The 24,899-nt window shown below is 35.4% G+C and overlaps 1 protein-coding gene across 1 annotated transcript; it reads left to right on the top strand.

Annotated features, from left to right (window-relative positions):
• The first annotated feature begins 1,847 nt into the window (after nt 1-1,847).
• HAO2 (hydroxyacid oxidase 2) lies at nt 1,848-24,899 on the top strand. Its single transcript, XM_051992886.1, is given in 8 exon segments — nt 1,848-4,442; nt 6,080-6,231; nt 8,693-8,881; nt 8,884-8,975; nt 11,653-11,862; nt 12,478-12,636; nt 15,737-15,806; nt 22,282-24,899. Coding segments are annotated over 8 exon segments (1,059 nt in total). The 5' UTR covers nt 1,848-4,311; the 3' UTR covers nt 22,338-24,899.

The following is a 24,899-nucleotide window of genomic DNA, read 5'->3' as shown; positions in this document are numbered from 1 at the left end:
ATCAACATATTTTATCTTTTAATGCCATAATATTCAGTCTTCTTTCTTTGGTGTGAAGGGAGGGCCAAAGATATTTACATGGATTTTCCAGATTTCAGGGGCACATGATCTATGGAATGAGTAACTATAATAATAAGTCAGTTGAAAGAGTCCCCACACTACATCAGCCAGAAGAGTATGTTGTAATGGGGAATGAATTTGAGTCATAGTCATAGAAGAAAAAGGAGGAGAAAGATGAGAAGGAGGAGGAGGAGGAGGAAGAAGAAGAGGAGAGGAAGAGGAGAAAGAAAGAGAGAAGGGAGGAAGGAAGGAAGGAAGGAAGGAAGGAAGGAAGGAAGGAAGGAAGGAAGGAAGGAAGGAAGGAAGGAAGGAAGGAAGGAAGGAAGGAAGAAGGAAAGAAGGAAGGAAGGAGGGAGGGAAAGAAGGAAGGAAGGGATTCCAAAATTCTTCAGAGAGACTTTGAGAGTGTCCCTGCATCACATTTTCTGATCATCATGTGAGCATTTGCTTTATAATAATCTTTCAGACAAATGTGTTTTTGGCATTCAAATGTGGCTAGCCCATCAGAGTTGTGCTTCCCGTAGTAGTTTGAATATTTGGCAGTTTTGCTCAATAAATAACCTCATTTTGTCAGGTAATCTTCGGAATCTTTCTAAGACATATCAAATGGAAGCGATTCAGTTTCCTGGCATGATGTTGTCCAGGTTTTACAGGACATCAACAACAATAACATCAGCAAAATACCTCAGTATGCAGTATAATTTTTCTTCCTTATTCACGTCTTTTCCTTCAGCAACCTAAGGTGGGATTAGCCTATCTCATATTCTTTCTTAAAGATGAAAGCCAAAAGTGCTCTAAATCATTATTGACCAGAGAAATATAAATTAAAATATATTATTTTATACCTATCAGATTGGCTTAAATGATAAAAGGAGAAAGCAATAAATGTTGAAGAGGATGTGGGAAATTGGGACACATTTACTGTTGGTAGAACTATGAATTAATCCAACCATTCTGAAGAACAATTTGGAATTATGTCCAAAGAAGTTATAAAACTGTCCTTTGAATCAGCAATATCATAATTATGTCTGTTTCCCAAATTCATTAGGGAAAAAAAGAAAAGAACCTATATGTTCTAAAATGTTTATAGTGGCTTTCTTTGTGGTGATAAAAAAAAAACCTGTTATTTTTACCTTCTGAATCCAGTTCTGCCTGTGCAACAAGAGAACTGTTCAGTTCTGCAAACATATATTGTATCTAGGATATACTGCAACATAACTAACATATATAGGACTGCTTGCCATCTAGGGGAGAGGGTGGAGGGAGGGAGGGGAAAAATCGGAACAGAAACAAGTACAAGGGATAATGTTGTAAAAAAAATTACCCTGGCATGGATTCTGTCAATATAAAGTTATTATTAAATAAAATAAAAGAAAATATTAAAAAAAGAAAAGAAAAGAAAAGCCACCTAAAAAAAAAAAAACACCCTGGAAATTGCAGTGATGCCCAGTACTTAGGAAATGACTAAACAAATTTTGGTATATGATTATGATGGAATACTACTGGGCTACAAGAATTAATGAGCTCAATTATCTTAGAAAAATATGGAAAGACTTGCATGAAATAATAAAGAGCAAAACGAGCAAAACCAAGAGAATGTGGTATACAGTAATAGCAATATTGTTTTAAGAACAATTTTGAGTGAACAAGTTATTCTGACTACTATAAATAATCAAAATAATTACAAAGGACCTTATGAAGGAAGATATTATTTGCATCCAGAGAAAGAATTGATAAATAGAAATAAGTATACTATGATTTTACACACACACACACACACACACACACACACACACACATATACATACACATACATATTTTTGTTTAATGATAGCCATCTCTAAGGTAGGGAGAAGGGGCAGTGGTGATGAAGGAAAAAACATTACATGATAACTTTGCTACATATTTTAAAAGAAAAGCAAATTGTACATAACAGATTTGGAGTTTTATGTGCAATTCTTTTTTTCCTATTGAACTTTCTTATGGAAGTGCTTGTTTTATTTTTTAAGTTGAAAATTTAAAAAAAGATGGAAGCCAGAAGTACCCAAAGTAACAATTCTTGAAGAAGGCTGGAAATTTGAAAAATACTGAAAGAGGCTAGTAGAGAATGGAACTTTTTTCCTTTCATTTGGGACAGGGTTTTGATCTCCACCAATAAGGAGAGAATATCATATCAATGAGCTTTGGGACAAGAGTTTCACTTGTGTGTGTGTCTATTGTTATATTATGATTTCATATCATTATATATTATGGTATATAAAATCAAACAATGATAGGTAACTAAGTATTGATACCAAAAATATAGCAAGTGCTAAACAGTGAATTAAACCTGATTTGAAAGAGATAGGCAAGAATTGCAGAAGATAAGAAGTATAGGGGTTGTGGTTTAACCTGATAGAGAAAGTGGCACAGAGTTATATAAGAACAAGAATATTTTCTTTCTAATGGTATTTTCCACTACTCTCTTATATTTATTATTATCCCTTCCAGACAGCCTGAAATAATGATTGTCCCTCCAATATATCATGATATTCCTGCCATCACAACTCTGTTTATGCCACTCCACCTCCACTGCCCACCCTACCACCGTATCTACCCATTTTCATATCAAGTTTCTCAAATCCTAACTTTTCCATAAAAACTCCTCTAGACCACTATGACTATAGAGACCTTCCTGCATTTAATTCAAAACATTTTTTATCTATGATATACACAGCTATGATTTGTTTGTAATAGATCCTCAATAAAAAGTTTATTGAATGAATAAATGATATATTATTCACCACTTCATATGTGTTGGGAGAAAAGTGATTCATTTTTACATAGTGATATAGCAAGTTGATCTTGGCTCTGAGGTAGCCAGGGTAGCAGACAATGCATTTTTCCCCATAGGGTCAGTATAATGGGGAGAATAGAAGCATTGATGGATGTTCAGGAGGAAGAGAGCCCAGTTAATGCCAAAGGAGATTTCCTGGGATGTTGCACTGGTTGGAGGAAATAGGTGAACTGAATGGAAACTGACCACACTGGTATACAGATATATTACAGAGATATATTATTCATCACTTCATATATGTAGGGGAAAAGTGATTCATTTTTAAAAGATATTATTCTTTTTCTTATCTAAATGCTTCACTGTCACATACTGTATTCAAATTTCTAGAAAATCCTTGGGATTCTAGATGTATGACAGTATAGTTTGAGGATTAATTACAAATTTGGAAGTATGGTCCCTCTTCCAATATATGAGCAATATATAGTCTATATTTCTTCCATCATTCACTACTTACTCCCTCAAATCTGGGTACACCTTTTGGGGTAAACTCTGCAGCATCATAAGCCATCATCTTAATAAACACTTTATTTTATGCCTGCTATTGTTTTGTGTTATGGTTATCTATATGTCACATCAGCCAACTTGATTACAAAGTTCCCAAGGATAGAGGTCAAGTTTTAGTTAAACTCAGCATACTTTGACTGTAATTCATACTTTCTGAGGGCAAAGATGGTTTCATTTTTGTGTTTTTATCCTCAGCACCTTGCCCAATGTCTTACACCTAATAAGTGTTTAATACATTTTATTAATACATGTTTTTAATACAATTTTGACCAAGGACAGCTTTGAATTCCTACTTACCTCAACTTAAACATGAATGAAGTAAGATTTAGCACTGACACCCTGAATGCCATCACTGAATAATGCCTTCCAGATCCAATTGCTCTATTCCCTGTAGCCACTCTATTAATCTCACCAATAGTCCTTTTCACCACAAAGTAAAAGCCAGTTTGATCCAAAAGAATCTCATTAATTGACTAAGTTAAGTCCCCATAAAAGATATACCTGTGTGGTTTGTTTCCATTCCGTGGAATGGAAACTGGGCTCTCTTCTTTTTCCATATTCATCAGTGTTCCCATTCTCCCTGTTGCACTGCCAACCCTATGGGGAAGAATACATTCTCTGCTACCCAGGCTATCTTAGGGCCAGGGTCAACTTACTAGCAATGTAAACTGACACCCACAATAATGGACAGAACTCATGAGCATGGAGAAAAACTAGAATCCATTCTTTCTTATTCTATGGTAGCAATGTTAACATGTCCCTTATTCTATGTTAGCAAAAGTCTAAAGTTACTATTGTTGCAAACATGATAGGGATTGTTTTTTCTTCTTTAACGAACTGTTATTTCCCTTTCTGTCACTGCCCCATATCTGACAAATTTTAACTGTTCTTTTTCCAAGGTCCTTCCAAAAATGGCTTTCCTATGCCTGTCTGACTTTCAAGCATATGCCAAAAACCATCTTCCTAAGTCCACTTGGGAATTCATTGAAGGAGGAGCTGATGAATGCATCACAAGAGATGAGAATATTTCAGCATATAAAAAGTTTGGTATTTCTTCTTCTCCTCCTTCTCTTCCTCCCCCTCCTCCTCCTCCTCCTCTTCTTCCCCATCTTCCCTATCTTCCTCCTCCTCTTCTTCCTCCTCTTCCTCATCCTCCTCCTCCTCCTCCTTCTTCTTCTTCTTCCTCCTCTTCTTCCTCCTCTTCCTCTTCCTCCTCTTCTTCTCCTCTTCCTCCTCCTCCTCCTCCTTCTTCTTCTTCTTCTTCCTCCTCTTCTTCTTCTTCCTCTTCTTCCTCCTCTTCCTCCTCTTTCTCCTCCTCCTTCCTGCATTTAATTCAAAACATTTTTTATCTATGATATACACAGCTATGATTTGTTTGTAATAGATCCTCAATAAAAAGTTTATTGAATGAATAAATGATATATTATAAATGATTATGGCTCTTCCTCCTCCTCCTCCTTCTCTTCTTCTTCTTCTTCTTCTTCTTCTTCTTCTTCTTCTTCTTCTTCTTCTTCTTCTTCTCCTGCTTCTCCTTCTTCTCCTGCTCCTGCTCCTGCTTTTGCTTCTCCTTCTTCTTTCCATCTTCCTCCTCCTCCTTCTCCTTCTCTTTGATTCCTGGTAATAAGAGACTGAAGAGAAATGACAAAAGAGCTCTCCAGCACTGAGGCTGCTAATCCTTCAAGAGGAGAATAGAGTTAAGGAGGATTACCAATTATATAGTCAATTATATTTAACTCAATTCCATTCTCTTGTCCTTTTATTAGATCCCTAAGTATATCTCATGAGGGAGAAAAGGACACAGGGGCAGATTTAGATTAAATCATAGAGTACAAAATTTGGGAGAGCAGTGTTAGAGATACATAAGAAATGTCATTATATATTCACCATGGCAAGAAATAACTACAATAATAGACACAAAGGGAGAAGGAATGGTCTGGTCCCAACCTTCAATGTGTTTATGGTCTAGTCTGGGAGACAAGGCACTGAAGATTTAGAAGAACATTGACAGCCAGGACAAGGAAGTGTTTGGAGTCTGTTACTAATAAGAGTTTGTTGAAAGAACTGGGCAGGCTTATTCTGGAAAAGAGAAAAATGTGAATGTACAGGAAGGGAGAAAAGACTTAACTGTTTTCAAGTAACAATAGCTAGCATTTATATGGCACTTTAAGGTTGCAAAGTGCTTTACAAATATTATCTCATACTATCTTTATAGTACTCTTTACAGGTAGGTGTTATTTTACAGATGAGAAAGGCAAGATTAAGTAATTTGCCTCCTTAGCTAGTGATCCACTGAATTCCACAGCTAGTAAGCATCTGGGGTGGGGGGCGGATTTGAACTCAGGTCTTCTTGATTCTGTACTTTCTCCACTTCACTACTTAGCTGCCTCTAAAAAAACATCCCCATGCTGATCCATTTTAGGTTACATCCACTAGCTCTGTTGTTTCTAAATATGCTCCACTTTGCCATATTCTTTCCAATATGGGAAGCTTAGAGGTAGAGGATCTGACTGCAAATTCTAGCATTTATATACTGTGTCACTTTGCACACATTATCCCCCCAAAAAAGACCAAAAGTTTTCAGAAGTCAGATACTTCCCCTCTCAGAATCTCTGATCTGAAGAGCCTAGAACCAAATAGTGTATTAACCAAGGAGGTAATCTTGTTATTTGTGCCTCACAGAATCCGTCTCCGTCCCCATTTCCTAAGAGATATGTCTGTGATAGACACCAGGACCACCATTCAAGGATCTGAGATCAGCTTTCCGGTCTGCATCGGACCCACTGCTTTTCATTGCCTTTGCTGGCCTGATGGAGAACAGAGTACAGCTAAAGGTACTGACCAACCCCAAAGATTCCTTCCAGGCTACTTAAAGACCTTGAGCTCTTGAGAGAAATTATGGTGTAAGAAGTGTAACCCAAAATCTTAAAGAAAACACTAACTTCCCCACATTCAGCCCTAAAAAATTAGCCATGTATTCCTGAATAGAATCTACCCCTTTCTGGTACAGGTCATAGAATTTGAGTCAGAAGAGATCTCATTGTCCATCTAGTCCAAGGCACTAAAATGAATCCTCACCAAAACATACCTTACTGATGGTGGCCATCAAGTCTCTTCTTGAAGACTTCCAAGGAGGGAGAACCCACCATTTTTAAGATAACCCAATCTACTCTTTGATAGCTCAAATTGTTGGGAAGTATTTTTTGTGACAAGTCTAAATTTGCTTCTGCAAAGCCTCTATCCCTAGTTCTTGGTTCTGCTCTTTGTGAATAAATGCAACATCCATTTTCTCTTCTAGATGGCTATGTGGTACATTGGGTAGAGTGGTGGCCTTGGTGTCAAAGGGAGCCAAGTCTGAATCCTCCATCAGGCACTTCCTAGCTGTGTGACCTGGATAGACTAGATAATCTGGTTAATATAACATAATATATATTAATATAATATTAATTAATTGTGATTGTATAATTAATTAATATTATAAAAATAAACCTGGATAATCTCTCTACCTCAGTTTCCCCATCTATCCTCTGAGGAATAAATAGCATTTATAGTGTAGGTTGTGAAAAGTAGATTTAAAGAACTTTGCAAACTTTCTAGCTATTATTCCAAATAACAACCCATCAATTCTTCAAATAATATTCCTCAAATCTATATGTCTCAAGTCCTCTCTTCTCCAGGATAAACATACTTGTATTGGTGTCTTTAAACAATCCTTACATAATATGAACTCTAGCCATTACTCATCCTACTTGGCTTCTTCTAGACACTCTTCATATTGTCAACAATGCTTCAGGTAAGATCTAATAAGGGCAGATTATAGAGAGACCATCACCTCCCTATTCCTAGAACATCTGCCTCTCATTACAGCCCAAGATTACATTTATTGTTAGGGCTTGCCACATCACATTATTGACCCATAAGGGGTTTACAGTACCCTAAAACCCCCAAATCATTTTTAAACCATTGCCTTGCAACCATCCTTTCATCTCCATAGGCAAAAATAAAACACCTTTGCGTTAAACAATAATCCACTGACTTTAGGTCAAGCAAATAATACTAATCATTACTATAACCCATCAGTTTCCAGATTCCCAGAGTAACTGACCTATAAATCCTGGTTGCTCATAATTATCAGGCTTTTTATGTTGCTTGTTAACATTTTGTTTTTATTCCAAAATTTGCAACACCAAATGCAATGGTCATATCCATATGCATGCTAGAATAGAAAGGAAGAAAGCAAACAAGCATTTAGAGTAAGTACCTACTATGTCAGGCATTGTACTAAATGTTTTATAATTATTATATTATTTTGAGCCTCACAACACTTTTGGAGGTTGGTGCTATTATTATCCCCATTATATAGTTGAGGAAATTGGACAGGTGTACATGTGTGTAAGAGAGAGACAGAGACAGAGAAACAGAGAGACAAAGAAAGACAGACAGAGAGAGAGAGAGAGAGAGAGAGAGAGAGAGAGAGAGAGAGGAGAAGGAGAGGGGGGAAGAAGAGAGGGAGAGATCATGTTTAAAGTTTAAAGTGAAGATTTTCAACTATGATAGACTTGAGTCTTCTAGTTCAGTAATCCAAGAAAATTCCAATAAACTTTGGGTAGAAAATACCATCCCTATCTAGAGAGATAAATTTTATTTAAAATTTCCCAATAACATTGTAATCTCATCAGAAAAGGGGGGTACTTTTGTAGGCTGCCTATTTGTCACCTCTACCTTGGATCATATGTGTCTTTTTGCCTACTTTCTCTTCTGTTGGAACTTACTCAAGTTTATTTGATATGTGGGTAAATTCCTTTCAACTCCTACTGTGTCCCCTCATTACTACAACTGGAACCATTCAGATTCATCACTTAACCACATTAGAAGAAATAGATGGAACTGGGGAATTTTTTCTAGCATTTCTGCATCTATAATCAAATATCTTCCTTGACAGAGAAAGAAACTGAGGCATAAAGATAACACCATTTTTTTCTCAAATTGCATCACAATCATGGTAATAGATTTAATTCTATTCCAAGGCTTCTTCACCTTTTTCCACTCACAACCCCAATTTTTGCCTGAGAAAGTTTTATGCAACCCTGGGCATATAGTTATAGAAAATAGAATCAAACATTATAGATAATTAATCATGATTTTGAGACATTCACATTCAGTTGTGTGACACCATATGGAGTCACAACCCACAGTTTAAGAAGCTTTGCTCTATACCAAGGGCTTCCCACTTCCAAGCCAGGACTTCTATAAAATCTTCTCTAATTCATTTCTTGTGTTGATTGTCTCTTATAGCTGCACAAGCTATGAATATCTGCTATATTACAAGTACTTTTTGCACATGCTCCTATGAGGACATCGTGGCTAGTGCTCCCAATGGCCTCCGATGGTTTCAACTATATATACAACAGGACAGGCAAATAACAAAGAAGCTGATCCAGAAAGCGGAAGCCCTAGGCTACAAAGCTCTAGTCCTCACTGTAGATGTCCTGCTTTGGGCAATAGATTGCAAGATAATCGCAACAAATTCTCTTTGCCAGAATCAATAAGGATGAAAAACTTCGTCGTGGACATTGAGGTATGGGGAATATTTCATGAAAGTTAGGGGTGGGAGTTAATGGGTGAGTGATACAAGGAAGAAGATTTGACTCAAAAGGAGAACAAAGTTTCAAACATTTAAGAGGTGAACTAGTAGAATAGACGGCCTCCTGAAAGAATTCACTGTTTCTGAAAGCAGGGCAGGTAAGGGGTAAGCAAAAACTGAAGGACCCTTATGCCATGGCATAGAGCTGATTCTGAATTGTATGGAATAAAAGACTAGATGGAGAGTCTATGGCTCTAAAAGACAGAGTATCCTAAGAAGAAAAGAAAAATGATAAAGACACAGTTGCTTCTGGTGATACTGGCGTTTCTAGAAACAATTTTACAATTGTGACTTTTGTAATAACTAGGCAGCTGTGGTAGCATTATGAAATGCTCAGATCTTGGACTCGGTATCTCTGGAGTTGTCAGCTAGACTTGGAGTGTGTTTTTTCCTTGTCATCCTTGGCTTACCTTAGTCTCTGAGGAAGAATGAGTTGAAGAGAAAATAGACATTATATAACAATGAAATTAGGATGATCAAAGTGATGTACCTGAAACCTGCAGAATTTCAAAATTGGAAGAATTTTCCTCCAGTGACAATTTGGGCTAAGCTAGACCATAGATAAATCCCTTTTAACAACAACACTTAATATCTTACCAAAATTCCTAGTTTTCTTTAAGACTCGTTCAAGTGCCATTTCCATGAAAACTTTTCTGATTCCTGCACAATAATTCCCTACTTTTCATGTTTTTATTTTGTACATATTATATAGATATTTAGATATATTCGTGCTGTCTCTCTCATTAGAAGGTAAGCTGTTTCTCAAACAAGACAATTCTCCAGATTCTGGGTATTTTTGCTGGAAATTCCCCATTTCTGGAATTCTTTCCCTCCTTACCATTGCCTGGGCTTTCTTCAAGCCCTGGCTATTGTCTTACCTTAACTTTTCCCAGTTCCCCTTAATTTCAGTGCTTTCCCTCTGTGATTTTCTTTCGTTTACCCTTTCTATATCTTATTTTTAATAGTTGTCTGCATATTGTCTTCCCCTGAGACTTATAAGCAGGGATTGCCTTGTGCCTTTCTTTGTAATCCCAGCACTTTGCATGATGCCTGATATGTAGTAGATGATAATAAACACTAATTGACTGACAGGCTGATTGATTCTCTGAGGGAGTAGTTCATATGTAGCTTACTATATCTAAAAGAGCTCTAACCATGTTTCTCTTTACTACCTGTTTATCTTCTCACCAGTTTCCTTGCTGCTACCCCTGTATATTCTGTCCCTTCTGTGTCTTTCTTGTTCAAGAATTATAATAAAATCATCACTATCATGCTCCTGAAGGTATATCAATCTATTCTTCTGTGCCTCTACTTACTATTCCTGCAATTTTCCAAGCAAAAGAATCCTCCATGACTATTGCTTCAGGTCAACAAATACTTGTCAAGTGGGAATTCTTGGCAAGAAGCCTCAGATTTTTTTCAGTAAATATGAAGCAAGATGAGAAGGTGAGATGAGGAAAAGTCATGGGAAGTTTGAGAAGAGATGAAAAGATTTGGAAATACCACTGTGATAAGTGGGATATTGAATCAATTAGGAAGATATGAAAAAATTACCTAACAGCAGTGTCAGACCGGTTGAGATGATATAGTATACATTTTTAGTGGATCCAGGAATTATTGTGTTGTATCAAGTGGTCAAGATGAGAAAAGGAGAAGAATGTAGCTAGAGCAGGAATGATAATTGGGGAAAGAACTCATCCAATATCTTGTATAGCTCAAAAACTTTGTTTCCTAAAAGTTCATCAAAGTACTAAAGGGCTTTACCAACCCCTCACTTTCTCCAAACTTTACAAAATCATGGGTGAAGCCCTCTGGCTATTCACCTTTCCTTTCAAACTTGCCAGTTGGCCATCTTGTACTCTTCCTCTAGAGTTCCTCATTGGTCAGACATTTCCAAATACTCACATCCCACCATAACATGTATCTCTAATGTCCTATGGGTGATACTTGTTTTTAGTTGTTTGAAGGGAGTCATAGTCTATGTGTTAGTGTCATATAGCAAGACCAATAAGAAGCTCACAGTTTAATGTGGGAGATAACATGCAAACATCTAAGTACACTCAAAATATATACAGTATAAATAGATAATTATCTCAGAAGGAGAGAGAGAGGACATAAGAGGGACTGAAAACAGCTTTTGTAGAAGGCAGGATTTGAGTTTTCTTAGAGGAAGTCAAGACATAAAATTAAACAGAGAAAGCATTCTGGGCAATCTGTGTCAGTGAAAAGTCAGAGTCAAGAGATAGGGATCATGTGTGAGGCAAAAGGTAGTAGGTTGGGATAATAGAGTAAGGGGATGAGGGAGCAAAGCATAAGATTCTAAGATAGAGATAACACAGGACTTGAAAGGCATGAAAACTAAACAGAAAATTTTATATTTGATCCTAGAGGTAAAAAGCAAGGTTGTGATGTCAATAAATAAACAGAATACTATTTATCTACATTGGAAGGGCAAGAAAGTTCAACTACTATGGAATTGTGGGTGGGGATAACAGTTCATAGTGATCCTGATCCAGAAGGCTGGTGCCTATATCAAAAGCTTTGATCTGGTATTCTAGTCCAAAAAAGTGTGGTTCACAATAATGTGATGTTTCCTTTTTTGCCACTTAAGGAAAATTCAGAGTCTCTTCTCCCAGTCTCAAAAATTGATTCATCTGCCTCCTGGAAAGACATTGCCTGGCTAAGGAGCATAACACAAATGCCCATCATCCTGAAAGGAATTTTAACAAAGGAAGATGCTGAACTGGCCATAAATTACAATGTGCAGGGTATTCTCGTCTCCAACCATGGTGGAAGGCAGCTGGATACAGTTCCAGCCACAGTAAGTGGCTACTATTTGCATGTTAAATACAGTCTGTGTATACACATCTCTATGTATTCACTTATTTCCCGCATGTTTCAAGACACTTCCATGTGTCTGTCTTTGTCCTATTTTAGCAGCTATAATCACTTAATAATAAAGTACAAAAGTGAGTCCAAAATTATAAGACTAAGAACATATGGTTCTTCTCCATATGTCCACATTACAGTGGAATATTTTTATAGATATCTCATATTTTTACATCTTCCCATAGGAATTCCAACATTGACTATTTCTACCTTTTGCCATCTTTTCCAATTTGCGAGATGTGAGGTTAGATGTCAGTATTTTTCTTTTACTGATGTAAGCTCTTTCATTCATAATTTCCCTTGACATTTTTAAGTTTTTTCTTGTTCCAGATGAATCAAAAAACATTTCCTGGAATATCAAGAAAGGCTTTGGTAGTTTGATTGTTATGGCATTGAAAGGGAAATTTAATTTAGACAATATTTCATCAATGGATTGTGTCATCATGTTCTCAGAATGCCATCCACTGATGCCCTGATTTCCATAAGTTCCCCATTTCTGCTAAGAAAGAATCAAGATCAGCAAGGACAAATGTGCTTTTCTTTTCAGATTGATGCCCTGACAGAAGTTGTAAATGCTGTGCAAGGAAGAATCGAAGTCTACTTAGATGGTGGCATCCGAACTGGAACAGATGTATTGAAAGCACTAGCACTTGGTGCAAGGTGCATTTTCCTTGGAAGGCCAATCTTATGGGGACTCACTTACAAGGTGAGATAATAGAAAGGAATACATCAGGTTAAAATGCATCTCCTCACGTTGTTGTTTGAGGTACTGCCCAAGATCTAGTCCCAGAAGGAGGACTTAGAGATTATCTCAATTTAGATACATAGAAACTGAAATCTTAGAGAGATCCAAGGACTTATTCGAGGTCATTCAGCTTGTACATGGTGGAGTTGATATTTGAGCAAATCCAATGCTATTTCTATTGTACAACATTTACATAAAACTACAATCTATGCTATAACTCTGTCTTAGTTCTGCTCTCCAACACCAAGTAAAAGAAATCTTATTTCTATCTCTTTCATTATATTTCATTTCTTCATTGTTCTTTCTGTAGAGTGCAAAGTTAATATGGGGCTAAAATCACTGCCAAAATCCTTTGGCAACGTTGTAAACAAACAAAAAAAAGTATTGTAAACAACACTGTTTACAGAAAATACTCTCAAAACTTCCCAATATGAAATAAAACTGGAAAGACAGATAGAGGAGGGTTTCTGATTTCATAAACTCTCATTTCCAATCAGATATTTTTATTCTTGTTCTCTGAATAAGCCTCTTGAAATTCTATTTCCCTGCATCAAATCATCCTTCTACTTGGAATATTTTCTCCTTTCTACTTCTGCCCAGCTCAACTGTACCTGTCTTGAAAGCCCAAGCCAACTTTAATTTCTTCCAATGAGACTTATCTGACTACCCCAGCTAGCACAGACCTCCTTTTCCTCTGAAATCCAATAACATTCATTATCTGTTCTACTCATTTAGAACTTGCTTCAAGATATCTTATATTTCTATTTGATCATTTTATGTGTTAGCCCCTATTACTTCAAATAGATCACATTATCCTTGAAGCAGAGATCACATCACATGCTTCTTTAAATCCCCCATAGGAGGCCTCCAATAAACACTTGCTTGTTGATCAATTTAAGGAGACCTAAGAAATAAGCTTCTTGATATCCTTTGCAAATGCTGGTGATTCTTAACAACAAGGAGTACAGAGTACTAGAATAAGCCAGGAGTCACAGGCCCCAGAGAATGAGTGTGCTGACACACCTAATACCTGTGAAATCCTAGGGTTCTAGCTTCATACAAGCTTAACCTATCATGCTGTGAGAATCAATGACATTTTTTGGATTTTACCAATTTTCAAAAAAAAAAGTTTGTATGGGATAGGAGAGAACTATAAACAACACTGCTGAGAATATTGTTGTGCAACAAGAAGGAGGTTTGCATGGCAATATGACGCAGAATACTAATATTAGTAAGGTAGTGATTATCATAGTTACCCAACCTTTTGACCATGAGATTAGATTATTCTTTAGGGATGAAAAACTTCAGTGCTTGGTTTAAGGAGAATAGTAGAGCATTCATGGCACTTAGGGGAAGTGTTTTGGGGAAAGATAGAGTTATTTCACCTGACAACTATCAAACAATTCCTCCTCTTGAATAGTACTGTTTCTTAGGTTGTTATTATTATGTTTTTGTTGGCTGGATGTCCAGCTGTACAGATGAGACCTACCTTCCCCATCCTTGTTCATAGTGTTCTACAAACATCATCCCCTTAATTTTAGAGTTCAATCTGAATGAAGATCATCGTATCATTTCCTACAGAAAACATCTAGCTAGCCTCTTGTCTGGTTGAAACTTGTGGCCATTCTACAATGGCTCACTCATGTCCCTACCCTAATTGTGGAAGGAGCATGAGAACAGAAAAGAGTGGAAAGGAATAGCAGAATCATCAAGATATTAGAAAGGATTGGTTGGGAACAGTCATTATTATTATGTCAACATGACATCATTATATCAACATAATATAATTAATATATAATTATGTCAACAAGTACAAGGCCTGATGCAAAAAAGTATCTATTCTCCTAGGAATGTTTGGGTCTTAGTTCCTTTGAGAAAGTACATGAGCAAGATAACACTAATATTATAAGAGAAATTTAAGCAAAAAATATATATGAGTAATAGATCATAAGCCTTAACCTATTCTTATAAAGTAAATCAAAACAGATGTTAAGTGTCCTAGACCTTGAGGGACTGCTTCTCTAATTGTCTATTGACCACTACTATGAGAAGTATTTTCTCGAGGGGAGAGAGATGTCCATTAAATTTGTAACATCTCCCCAGGGAGACTTGTAACCTTTAAAAATAGCTTGAAGTTGAATAATGAGTGCTGCAGAATCCTCATCAATTTGGGGGATGTCTCTCCACACAGAAAGGTCAGATGAGCTAAAAGGCTGGTACAGCAGATCTCTTGTCACCCCTCATTATATACCATTTTTTACCAAAGGAGAAAGATACTGGTAACAAGTTTGAATGTTTTAGGATTAGAATAGGTAAGAAGAGGTAGACAAAGGGCTTCTTTTTGAGGAACTGGTTATAGACCATCTGATAAATCAGCCCAACAGAGTCAATAATTCATGTAGCCAGGGTAGAGTACTTCAATAGCTGCTCTCAATTTTTTCAATGTGCAGTAATCAAAAATGCCATATCAAGGTCAAAATAATTTGTTAGCCTAAACTCTAGCAGTTCTAGACTTAACAACACATTATTTTGACATTCCTGGTTAAACTCAGAGTTTTCTCTGGTCCCATGACCTTAATATTTTCCCCAGGAGATACTATGACCATTTCCCATGATTTTACAATTTGTCTAATGCTTTAGAGGCAAGTCTGGTTTCCAATAGTCACAATTATCTTTGTACCACAGAGACTTTCCTACTGGCTGCCAAAAACTTAACAAAACCTCTTTGTTAAATTCCTTGTTTAGGTGTTTTAGGAATTTTTCTCATTGTAAAAGAAACTGCTGAATGATGAAAAATGAAGAAATTAATATTTTACTACAATGATGATTTAATAAGAGATATCTCTTATTTTAAAAGCTATCTGAAATAGGCTGAATAAGCAAAAAATATGTCATCAGGATGAGCAATACTAACTTAACTAGGGATTATCTCCTTCACAATCTAATGTAGGAAGAAAACATGCAAACAATTATGGACAAACAAGATATTGTTTGTAGATAAAATGGGTGATAATTAATAAATAAAAAAGTTTGCCTCACAATTCTTTCCATTTGGAAATAGGGTGAAGAGGGAGTTCAACAACTCTTGAACTTATTAAAAAAGGAATTTCATAGATCCATGGTCCTTACAGGTAAGATCACTTTAAATCTAGACTAAGTGTAAGACATCCAAAAAAACAAGCACAATCCTTTTTTTATCCCCACCTTCCTTCTATGGTATATTCCTCCTTAGAATGGGCATAAGGGAGAAAGACAATAAGGAAAACTTAATATGAGCAGATAACTTAATGTAACTGCTTAAAAAGGAGGAGGGAGTGTTGCACTGTTTGTCGAGATTACAGAGAGTCCTTTGCTAAGCTAGCATACTTCTACTTTACTCAAAAGACTACATCAAGAGTACAGGATGCCACTCTTTAAAAAGCATTTTCTATACTAAATTAAGTGTGGCTAGAGAAAGAAAATATTACAAGAAGGGACTTGAAGAACTTGGGATGTAAGGGACAATTAAAATATTCTTAATTTAGACTGTAGAAAATGACATTAAGAAGAGACATACTATCTGTAAGCATTCTGAGGGCTATTATGGGGAAGAGTAAGAATATTCTATTGTTTTTTTCATTAAGTCCTTTCAGTTATGAGTGACTATAGGACGCCGTTTGGTTGTTTTGTTCTTTGGCAGAGATACTTTTTCTTTTCCAGATAATTTTACAGATGAGGAAACTGAGGCAAACAGAATTAAGTGAACTTTTGCTCCAGAATCACATAGCTAGAAAGTGAATAAAGCTGGATTTGAACTCAAATCTTCCTAAATCCAAGTCCAGTGCTCTATCCAATGTACCATCTAGCTACAAAAATCAATAGAAGTTAGAAGAAAGCAAATGTCAGCTCAGTAGAACAATTAAATGCTCAATAATTGGAAGGGCTACCATTTATTGTATAATGCCTGACACTGGACACTGTCCAGCGTCCAGAGAAATAATAAGCAGTATAAACTTACTGGATTCAATTGAGATAGTGAGACAGAAGTTCTCAAATGCTATGAACATTAATTCAGCCTACTAGAGGTGATATTTCTGTTGCACTTAGTGGAAGATTAGGCTTCTAATGTCTTTTGTAGCTTTAAAATCTTTGGTTATCTTATTTTGGTCTGGACCCATGAATTCTTGGAGGAAAGGAACTTCTGAGGAGGAAATTCCCTTATGAAAATAAGGAGTGTCTGTTTAAAAGTAAAAGAATAAAATCAAAATATTCTAAAGAAGAAAAAATGTCCCTTTATATCCCACATCCAAACTTGTGATCACTCTATGTGTATATGTGTGTGGGTCTGTGGATGGGTCTGAATGTATACATATATATGGAGGGCCAGTGTGTGTGTGTATATATATATATCTATTACATATATCTGTGCTTAACTATAACATGCTTGAGGATGGAGTGGGGATGAAAGGGAGAAAAGAATAAAGTAAAAAAGGTGCACAGAAAAGAACAAAAGAACAACTTACAAGGTAGCAAAGAAAACATGAGTATTCATGAATATAATTTCTTCTACTGTTATATCTCTCTCTTGAATAGTTGATCATCTAAAATATTGCTGTTATTATATACAATGTTCTTTTGGATTTTCTTACTTCACTTTGCATCTATTCATATAAGTCTTCCCATCTTGTTCATTATTTATAATACAGTGGTATTCTACTAAGCATATAACATAACTTGTTCAGTCCTTCCTCATTGATGGATATTCTCAAATTCCAATTCTTTGCCACCACAAAAAAGAGCTACTATAAATATTTTTGTATATATAGGTCCTCTTTCCTTTTTTACATATCTCCTTAGATAACAGACCTAATAATAGTGATGTTTCTGGGTCAAAGGATATGGACTATTTTATAGCCCTTCAGACAGTTTCAAATTTTCTCCAAAATGGTTGGATCAGCTCACAGCTCCACCAAAAATAGTGATCCAATTTTTCCACATCCCTTCCAATATATGTCATTTTCTTTTTTATGTCATATTATCTAGTTTTACAGGTATAAGATTATTTTTTTCTCAGCCATTCATGGAACTTATACAAAAATTGACCATGTGTTAGGGTATAAAAACTTCAAAATCAAATGCAGAAAGGCAGAAATTGTAAATGCATTTTTTTTCAAATCATGATGCAATAAAAATCACATGCAATATAAGGCCAGGACAAAATAGACTAAAAGGTAATTGGAAACTAAATAATCTCATCCTAAAGAATGAATGGGTGAAACAGCAAATCATAGACACAATTAATAATTTCATCCAAGAGAATGACAATGAGACAATATACCAAAATTTGTGGGATGCAGCCAAAGTGGTAATAAGGGAAAATTTTATATCTCTAGATGCTTACTTGCGTAAAATAGAGAATGAGAAAATCAGTGAGTTGGGCTTGCAACTAAAAAGTTAGAAAAAAGAACAAATTTTAAATCCCCAATCAAATATCAAATTTGAAATTCTAAAAAATAAAAGAAGAGATTAATAAAATTGAAAGTAAATAAAAAGCTATTGAATTAATAAATAAAACTAAAAGTTTTATGAAAAAACAACAAAATAGATAAATCTTTAGTTAATTTGATTAGAAAAAGGAAAGAGGAAAACCAAATTGTTGGTCTCAAAAATGAAAAGGGAGAACTTTCCACCAATGAAGAGGAAATTAGAGCAATAATTAGGAGTTACTTTGCCCAATTTTATGCCAATAAATTCGATAGCCTAAGTGAAATGGAGGAATACCTACAAAAATATAGATTGCCCAGACTAACAGAAGAGGAAATAAATTACTTAAATAACTCCATTTTAGAAAAAGAAATAGAATAAGCTATTAGTCAACTCCCTAAGAAAAAATCCCCAGGACCAGATGGATTTACATGTGAATTCTACCAAACATTTGAAGAACAATTAACTCCAATACTACTTAAACTATTTGAAAAATTAGGGAATAAAGGACCTACCAAATTCCTTTTATGACACAGATGTGGTACTCATACCTAAACCAGGTAGGACAAAAACAGAGAAAGAAAATTATAGCCCAATCTCCCTAATCAATATTGATGAAAAAATCTTAAATAAAATATTAGCAAAGAGATTACAGAAAATCATCCCCAAAATAATATACCATGACCAAGTAGGATTTATACTAGGAATGCAGGACTGGTTCAATATTAGGAAAACTATTAGCATAATTGACTGTATCAATAACTAAATTAACAAAAAACATGATCATCCCAATAGATGCAGAAAAAGCATTTGATAAAATCCAACATCCATTCCTATTAAAAATACTTGAGAGTATAGGAATAAGTGGACTTTTCCTTAAAATATTCAGTAGCATCTATTTAAAACATCAGCAAGCATCATATGTAATGATGACATACTGGAACCATTCCCAATAAGATTGGGATGAAACGTTACCCACTGTCACCATTACTATTCAACATTGTGTTAGAAATGCTAACTTTGGCAATAAGAGAAGAAGAAGAGATTAAAGAAATTAGAGTAGGTAATGAGGAAACCAAATTATCACTCTCTGCAGATGATATGAGCCCAGAGAATCAACTAAAAAGCTATTAGAAATAATCCACAATTTTACCAAAGTTGCAGGATTCAAAATAAATCCACATAAATCATCAGCATTTTTATACATCACTAACAAAATTCAATAGTAAGAGATAAAAAGAAAATTTTCATTTAAAATACCTGTAGATAACATGAAATATTTGGGAATCTATCTGCCAAGGGAAGTCAGGAACTATACGCAAAACTACAAAACACTTTCCACACAAATAAAGTCAGATCTAAACAATTGGAAAAATATCAAGTGCTCTTGGATAGATCGAACAAATATAATAAAGATGACAATACTACTTAAACAAATCTATTTATTTAGTGCTATACCAATCAAACTCCCAAGAAAATATTTTACTGACCTAGAAAAAATAACAACAAAATTCATCTGGAAGAACAAAAGGTTAAGAATTTCAAGAGAATCAATGACAAAAAAGCAAATGAAGGTGGCCTAGCTGTGGTCATCAAAACCATTTGATACTGGCTAAGAAATGGAGTAGTTGATCAGTACAATAGGTTAGGTTCACAGGACAAAATAGTCAATAACCATAGTAATCTAGTGTTTGACAAACCCAAAGATCCCAGCTTTTGGGATGAGAACTCACTATTTGACAAAAACTGCTGGGAAAATTGGAAACTAGTATGGCAGAAACTAGGGATTGACCTATACCTAACACCATATACTAAGATAAGGTTATAATGGGTTCATGATCTACACATAAAGAATGATATCATAAACAAATTAGAAGAACATAGGATAATTTGCCTCTCAGATCTGTGGAGGAGAAAAGAATTTGTGACCAAAGATGAACTAGAGATCATTATTGATCACAAAATAGATAACTTTGATTATATTAAGATATTATACTTGTACAAACAAAACTAATGCAGACAAGATTAGAAGAGGAGCAATAAACTGGGAAAACAGTTTTACATTCAAAGGCTTCATTTCTAAAATATATAGAGAATTAACTCAAATTTATAAGAATTCAAGCTATTCTCTGATTGATAAATAGTCAAAAGATATGAACAGAAAATTCTCAGATGAAGAAATTGAAACTATTTCTAGTCATATAAAAAGGTGCTCCAAATCATTACTGATCAGAGAAAAGCAAATTAAGACAACTCTGAGATACTGCTACACACCTGTCAGATTGGCTAAGATGACAAAAAAAGATAACAATGGAGGGAATGTGGGAAAACTTCGATATTGATACATTGTTGGTGGAACTGTGAATGAATCCAGCCATTCTGGAGAGCAATTTGGAATCATGCTTAAAAAGTTATCAAACTGTACATACCCTTTGACCCAGCAGTGTTTCTACTAGGCTTTATATCCCAAAGAGATTTTATTATTTTTTTTAAATTTTATTTTATTTAATAATAACTTTGTATTGACAGAATCCATGCCAGGATAATTTTTTTACATTATCCCTTGCACTCGCTTATGTTTCGTTTTTTTCCCCTCCCTTCCTCCACCCCCCTCCCCAAGATGGCAAGCAGTCCTATATATGTTAAATATGTTGCAGTATATCCTAGATACAATACATATTTGCAGAACCGAACAGTTCTCTGGTTGCACAGGGAGAATTGGATTCAGAAGGTAAAAATAACTCGGGAAGAAAATCAAAAATGCAAATAGTTCACATTCATTTCCCAGTGTGCCTTCTTTGGGTGTAGCTGTTTCTGTCCATCATTTATCCATTGAAACTCAGTTAGGTCTCTTTGTCAAAGAGATCCACTTCCATCAGAATACATCCTCATACAATATCGTTGTCGAAGTGTATAATGATCTCCTGGTTCTGCTCATCTCACTTAGCATCAGTCCATGTAGGTCTCTCCAAGCCTCTCTGTATTCATCCTGCTGGTCATTCCTTACAGAGCAATAATATTCCATAACATTCATATACCACAATTTACCCAGCCATTCTCCAATTGATGGACATCCATTCATTTTCCAGTTTCTAGCCACTACAAACAGGGCTGCTACAAACATTTTGGCACATACAGGTCCCCCAAAGAGATTTTAAAGGAGGGAAAGGGACCCACATGTGCAAAAATGTTTGTGGCAGCCCTTTTTGTAGTGGCTAGAAACTGGAAACTGAGTGGATGCCCATCAATTGGAGAATGGCTGAATAAAATATGGTATGTGAATATTATGTAATATTGCTCTGTAAGAAATGATCAGCAGGATGATTTCAGAGAGGCTTGAAGAAACTTACATGAACTGATATTAAATGAAATGAGCAGAACCAGGAGATCATTATACACAGCAACAAGAAGACTATATGATGATCAATTCTGATGGGCGTAGCTCTCTTCAACAACAAACCAGTTCCAATTGTTCAGTGATGAAAAAAGCCATCTACACACTCAGAGAGAGGCCTGTGGGAACTGAGTGTGGACAACAACATAGTATTTTCATATTTTCTGTTAATGTTTCCTTTCATCTCAGGTTTTTGTTTTCCTTTCTAGTTCTGATTTTTCTTGTGCAGCAAGATATCTGTATAAATATGTATACATATATTGGATTTAATATGTATTGGACTACCTGCCATCTAGGGGAGGGGTGAGGAAAGGAGGGGAAAACTTGGAACAGAAAGTTTTGCAAGAGTCAATATTGAAAAATTACCCATGCATATGCTTTGTAAATAAAAAGCTTTAATAAAAAAAATAAGAATCTTCCTCACTAAATCTAATGAAAGAAAACTAGTTTAAGTGGTAATCTTTTTTTAATGAATTGCATTACTTTCCATAGTATATAATGCCTTTTGAGGACTACCTGAATAAAAGATAAAAATTACTTGTAATTCTCATAGTAAAATTTTGTTTTTAAATTAGTGCTTCAAAAGTATTTGAAATAATTTGCTTTTTCAAATGGGTTAGGGATTTCCTGTTAATTGGCTAAGATGACATAAAAGTCAGTCTAAGTCTGCTTTTATATGAATTAACATAGACCCCTGATTAGCTGACTAAAGGAATCCAGATACATATGGCTGTGTTTTATCATTTTAGGTTGCCGGTCAATCTCAGAGATCAACCAGGACTTGGTACAGTTCTCCAAGCTATAAGAGTGACCTTTCCAAGGAATCTGAGGACTGGATATATCAAATGACCATATAGACCCTGTATATATCATGTATGTGCCTGTGTGTGCGTGTGTGTACTCACACACACACACAAAAAATTTCATCAGGCCAGCTGTGTGATCAAACCGGATTTCAAGAACAAGAATGCCAGGATCAAGGATAACTGGAATTCTGATGCTATCCTATTATCAATATAACTGATTGGTTTTCTCCTTCCTTATGAGGGAATGATTGACTTCCTCCTTCATCTCCCTGATTGTGCTGGCACATTTTGTGCCCAGAGACTAAACTGAATAATTTGATCATCCCAATGAAACTGAAGATTTTGCAATATAGTACTCACTTGAAAGAACAGCTGCATTCATTCAGTGACATTTCCATCATCGGTGATCATAGGGCCCCCAGATCCCAAGGATACAATGTTGAAAAGAAAAGTTTTCTTTCAATATGTGGGAACTATTCCTTTTTTTGGAATGCATTTAAAAAAAACTGGGGATAGGCTTCTAAGCGATTCTAGAGAAGATCTTTACTGACACACAGACATCAAACTTTGTCTTTCCAGGCTTCAATTCACTATCTAGAGAAAGCTCACATTCAAGATCCTTACTTCTTTTCTAAACAAAGGGAAAACATTGAGCAACTATGTTTTGATTTTATTATATTTTATTCTGAACTTAAGAAGTAAAAAAGCATTTCCATATCAAAATGGGATAGAAAAATAGGAGACTGCACCTGAAATTGAAGATCCATTATGTAGAACTTGATATTCCTTTCAAATATATGACAAAATTATATTTTCTTTTTTTCCCTTCTTCCTCCTACCCCAAAATTAAAGGATGACTACCATTAGATATAAATCTTTGTGTATATATCTGTATGCTATATGTGTGTGTGTGTGTGTGTATCAGTTCTTTTTTCTGGAATCAAACAACATCTTCCCTCATAAAATCTTTGCAGTTAATTTCATTATTTATAATAATCAGGATGACTTGGTTGCTTAAACTTGTTCTTAAAATATTACTGCTGTTACTCTATAATGTTCCTTTGGGTCTGCTCATTTCACTCTTCATTATGTCATGGAGATTTTCATCATTTCTTATAGCAGAGTAATAATCCATCATAAACATATACCACAATTTGTTTAGCCATTGCATAACTTACAGACATCCCCACAATTTCCAGTTCTTTGCTACCACAAAGAGAGTTACTATAAATATCTTAGAACATGTACATTCTTTTCCATTTTTCCTAATCATCTTGGAAAACAGACCTAATAGTGGTATTGTTGGATCAAAGGGTATAAGCATTTAATAATTCTTTGACCATAATTTCAAATCTCTCTCCAAAAAATGTTGGATCATTTCACTGACTCACCAACAATGAATTAAAGTTCTAATTTTTCCACATTGCCTCCAACATTTATCACTTTCCTTTCTATCATTTTAGCCAATTTGGTAGGTGTAAAATGGTATCTCAAGATTGTTTTAATTTGCATTTCTCTAATCAATAATGATTTAGAGCATTCTTTCATATTACTATGAATTGTTTCAATTTTTTCATTGGAAAACCACCCCTTCATATCCTTTGACCATCTATCAATTAAAGAATGACTTGAATTTTTATAGATTTTATAAAGTTCTTTATATATTTGAGATATGAGACCTCTATTTAAGAAACTGTCTACAAAATATTTTCCAAGTTTTCTGCTTTCCTTCTTGTAGAGGGCCACAGATAGTGGGGGAACTCTGAGTGAGGTATAAGACCCTTCAGCCAGAGGAAATATATCTGGTTTGGCTCCCCATTTTCTCTTTGGACTTTCTCACCTCCCCCCACCCCTGAGAAGTCAGGGAGGGCATGACCACCTGTGCTCTACTTGAAGCAAGGATACAGGTGCTTATAGTTAAGCACATATCAGTGTAATTGATGAGATAATGGTTCTCTAGTTCACATATACTTAGTGTGATATAATGATGTAATCACTCTAGTTGGCATATACTTAGTGTGATGTAATGATTTATCATACTGAGGTATTCAAGGGGTGAGAGGACTGGAGACATGCTCAAACTCAGACACAGAGAGAGGAGAGACTCAGACACAGAGGAGACAAGAAGACAGAGACAGAAACAGAGGTCCTCCTGGTAGCTCTCCTGCCTTCATCACTCCTCCGCCTAAGACCAAGGCTCATCCAGAGATCCTCCAGAGAGCTAGTCCAAATATTACACCTTCTGATCTTGACTACATTTGTTTTATTTGTACAAAACCTTTTTAATTTAATGTAACTAAATTATTAATTTTCTGTCTCACAACACTTTTTATCTCTCGTTTATTCATAAATTGTTCATCTATCCATAAGCCTGATTAATAATATGTTCCGTAGTCTGCAAATTTTCTTGTGATATCTACCTTCATATCTAGGTTCATGTGTCCATTTTGATCTTATCTTGGTAAATGTTGTCAAATATTGGTCTATGCCTAATTTCTGCCAAACTGCTTTCCAGATTTCCCAACAATTTTTGCCAAATAAATTCTTATTTTCAAAACTCA

This window comes from Antechinus flavipes, chromosome 4, assembly GCF_016432865.1.
Source record: "Antechinus flavipes isolate AdamAnt ecotype Samford, QLD, Australia chromosome 4, AdamAnt_v2, whole genome shotgun sequence".
Classification (NCBI taxonomy): domain Eukaryota; kingdom Metazoa; phylum Chordata; class Mammalia; order Dasyuromorphia; family Dasyuridae; genus Antechinus; species Antechinus flavipes.
The sequence above is the reverse complement of the archived record's forward strand: the minus strand, read 5'-3'. Positions and strand labels throughout refer to the sequence as shown.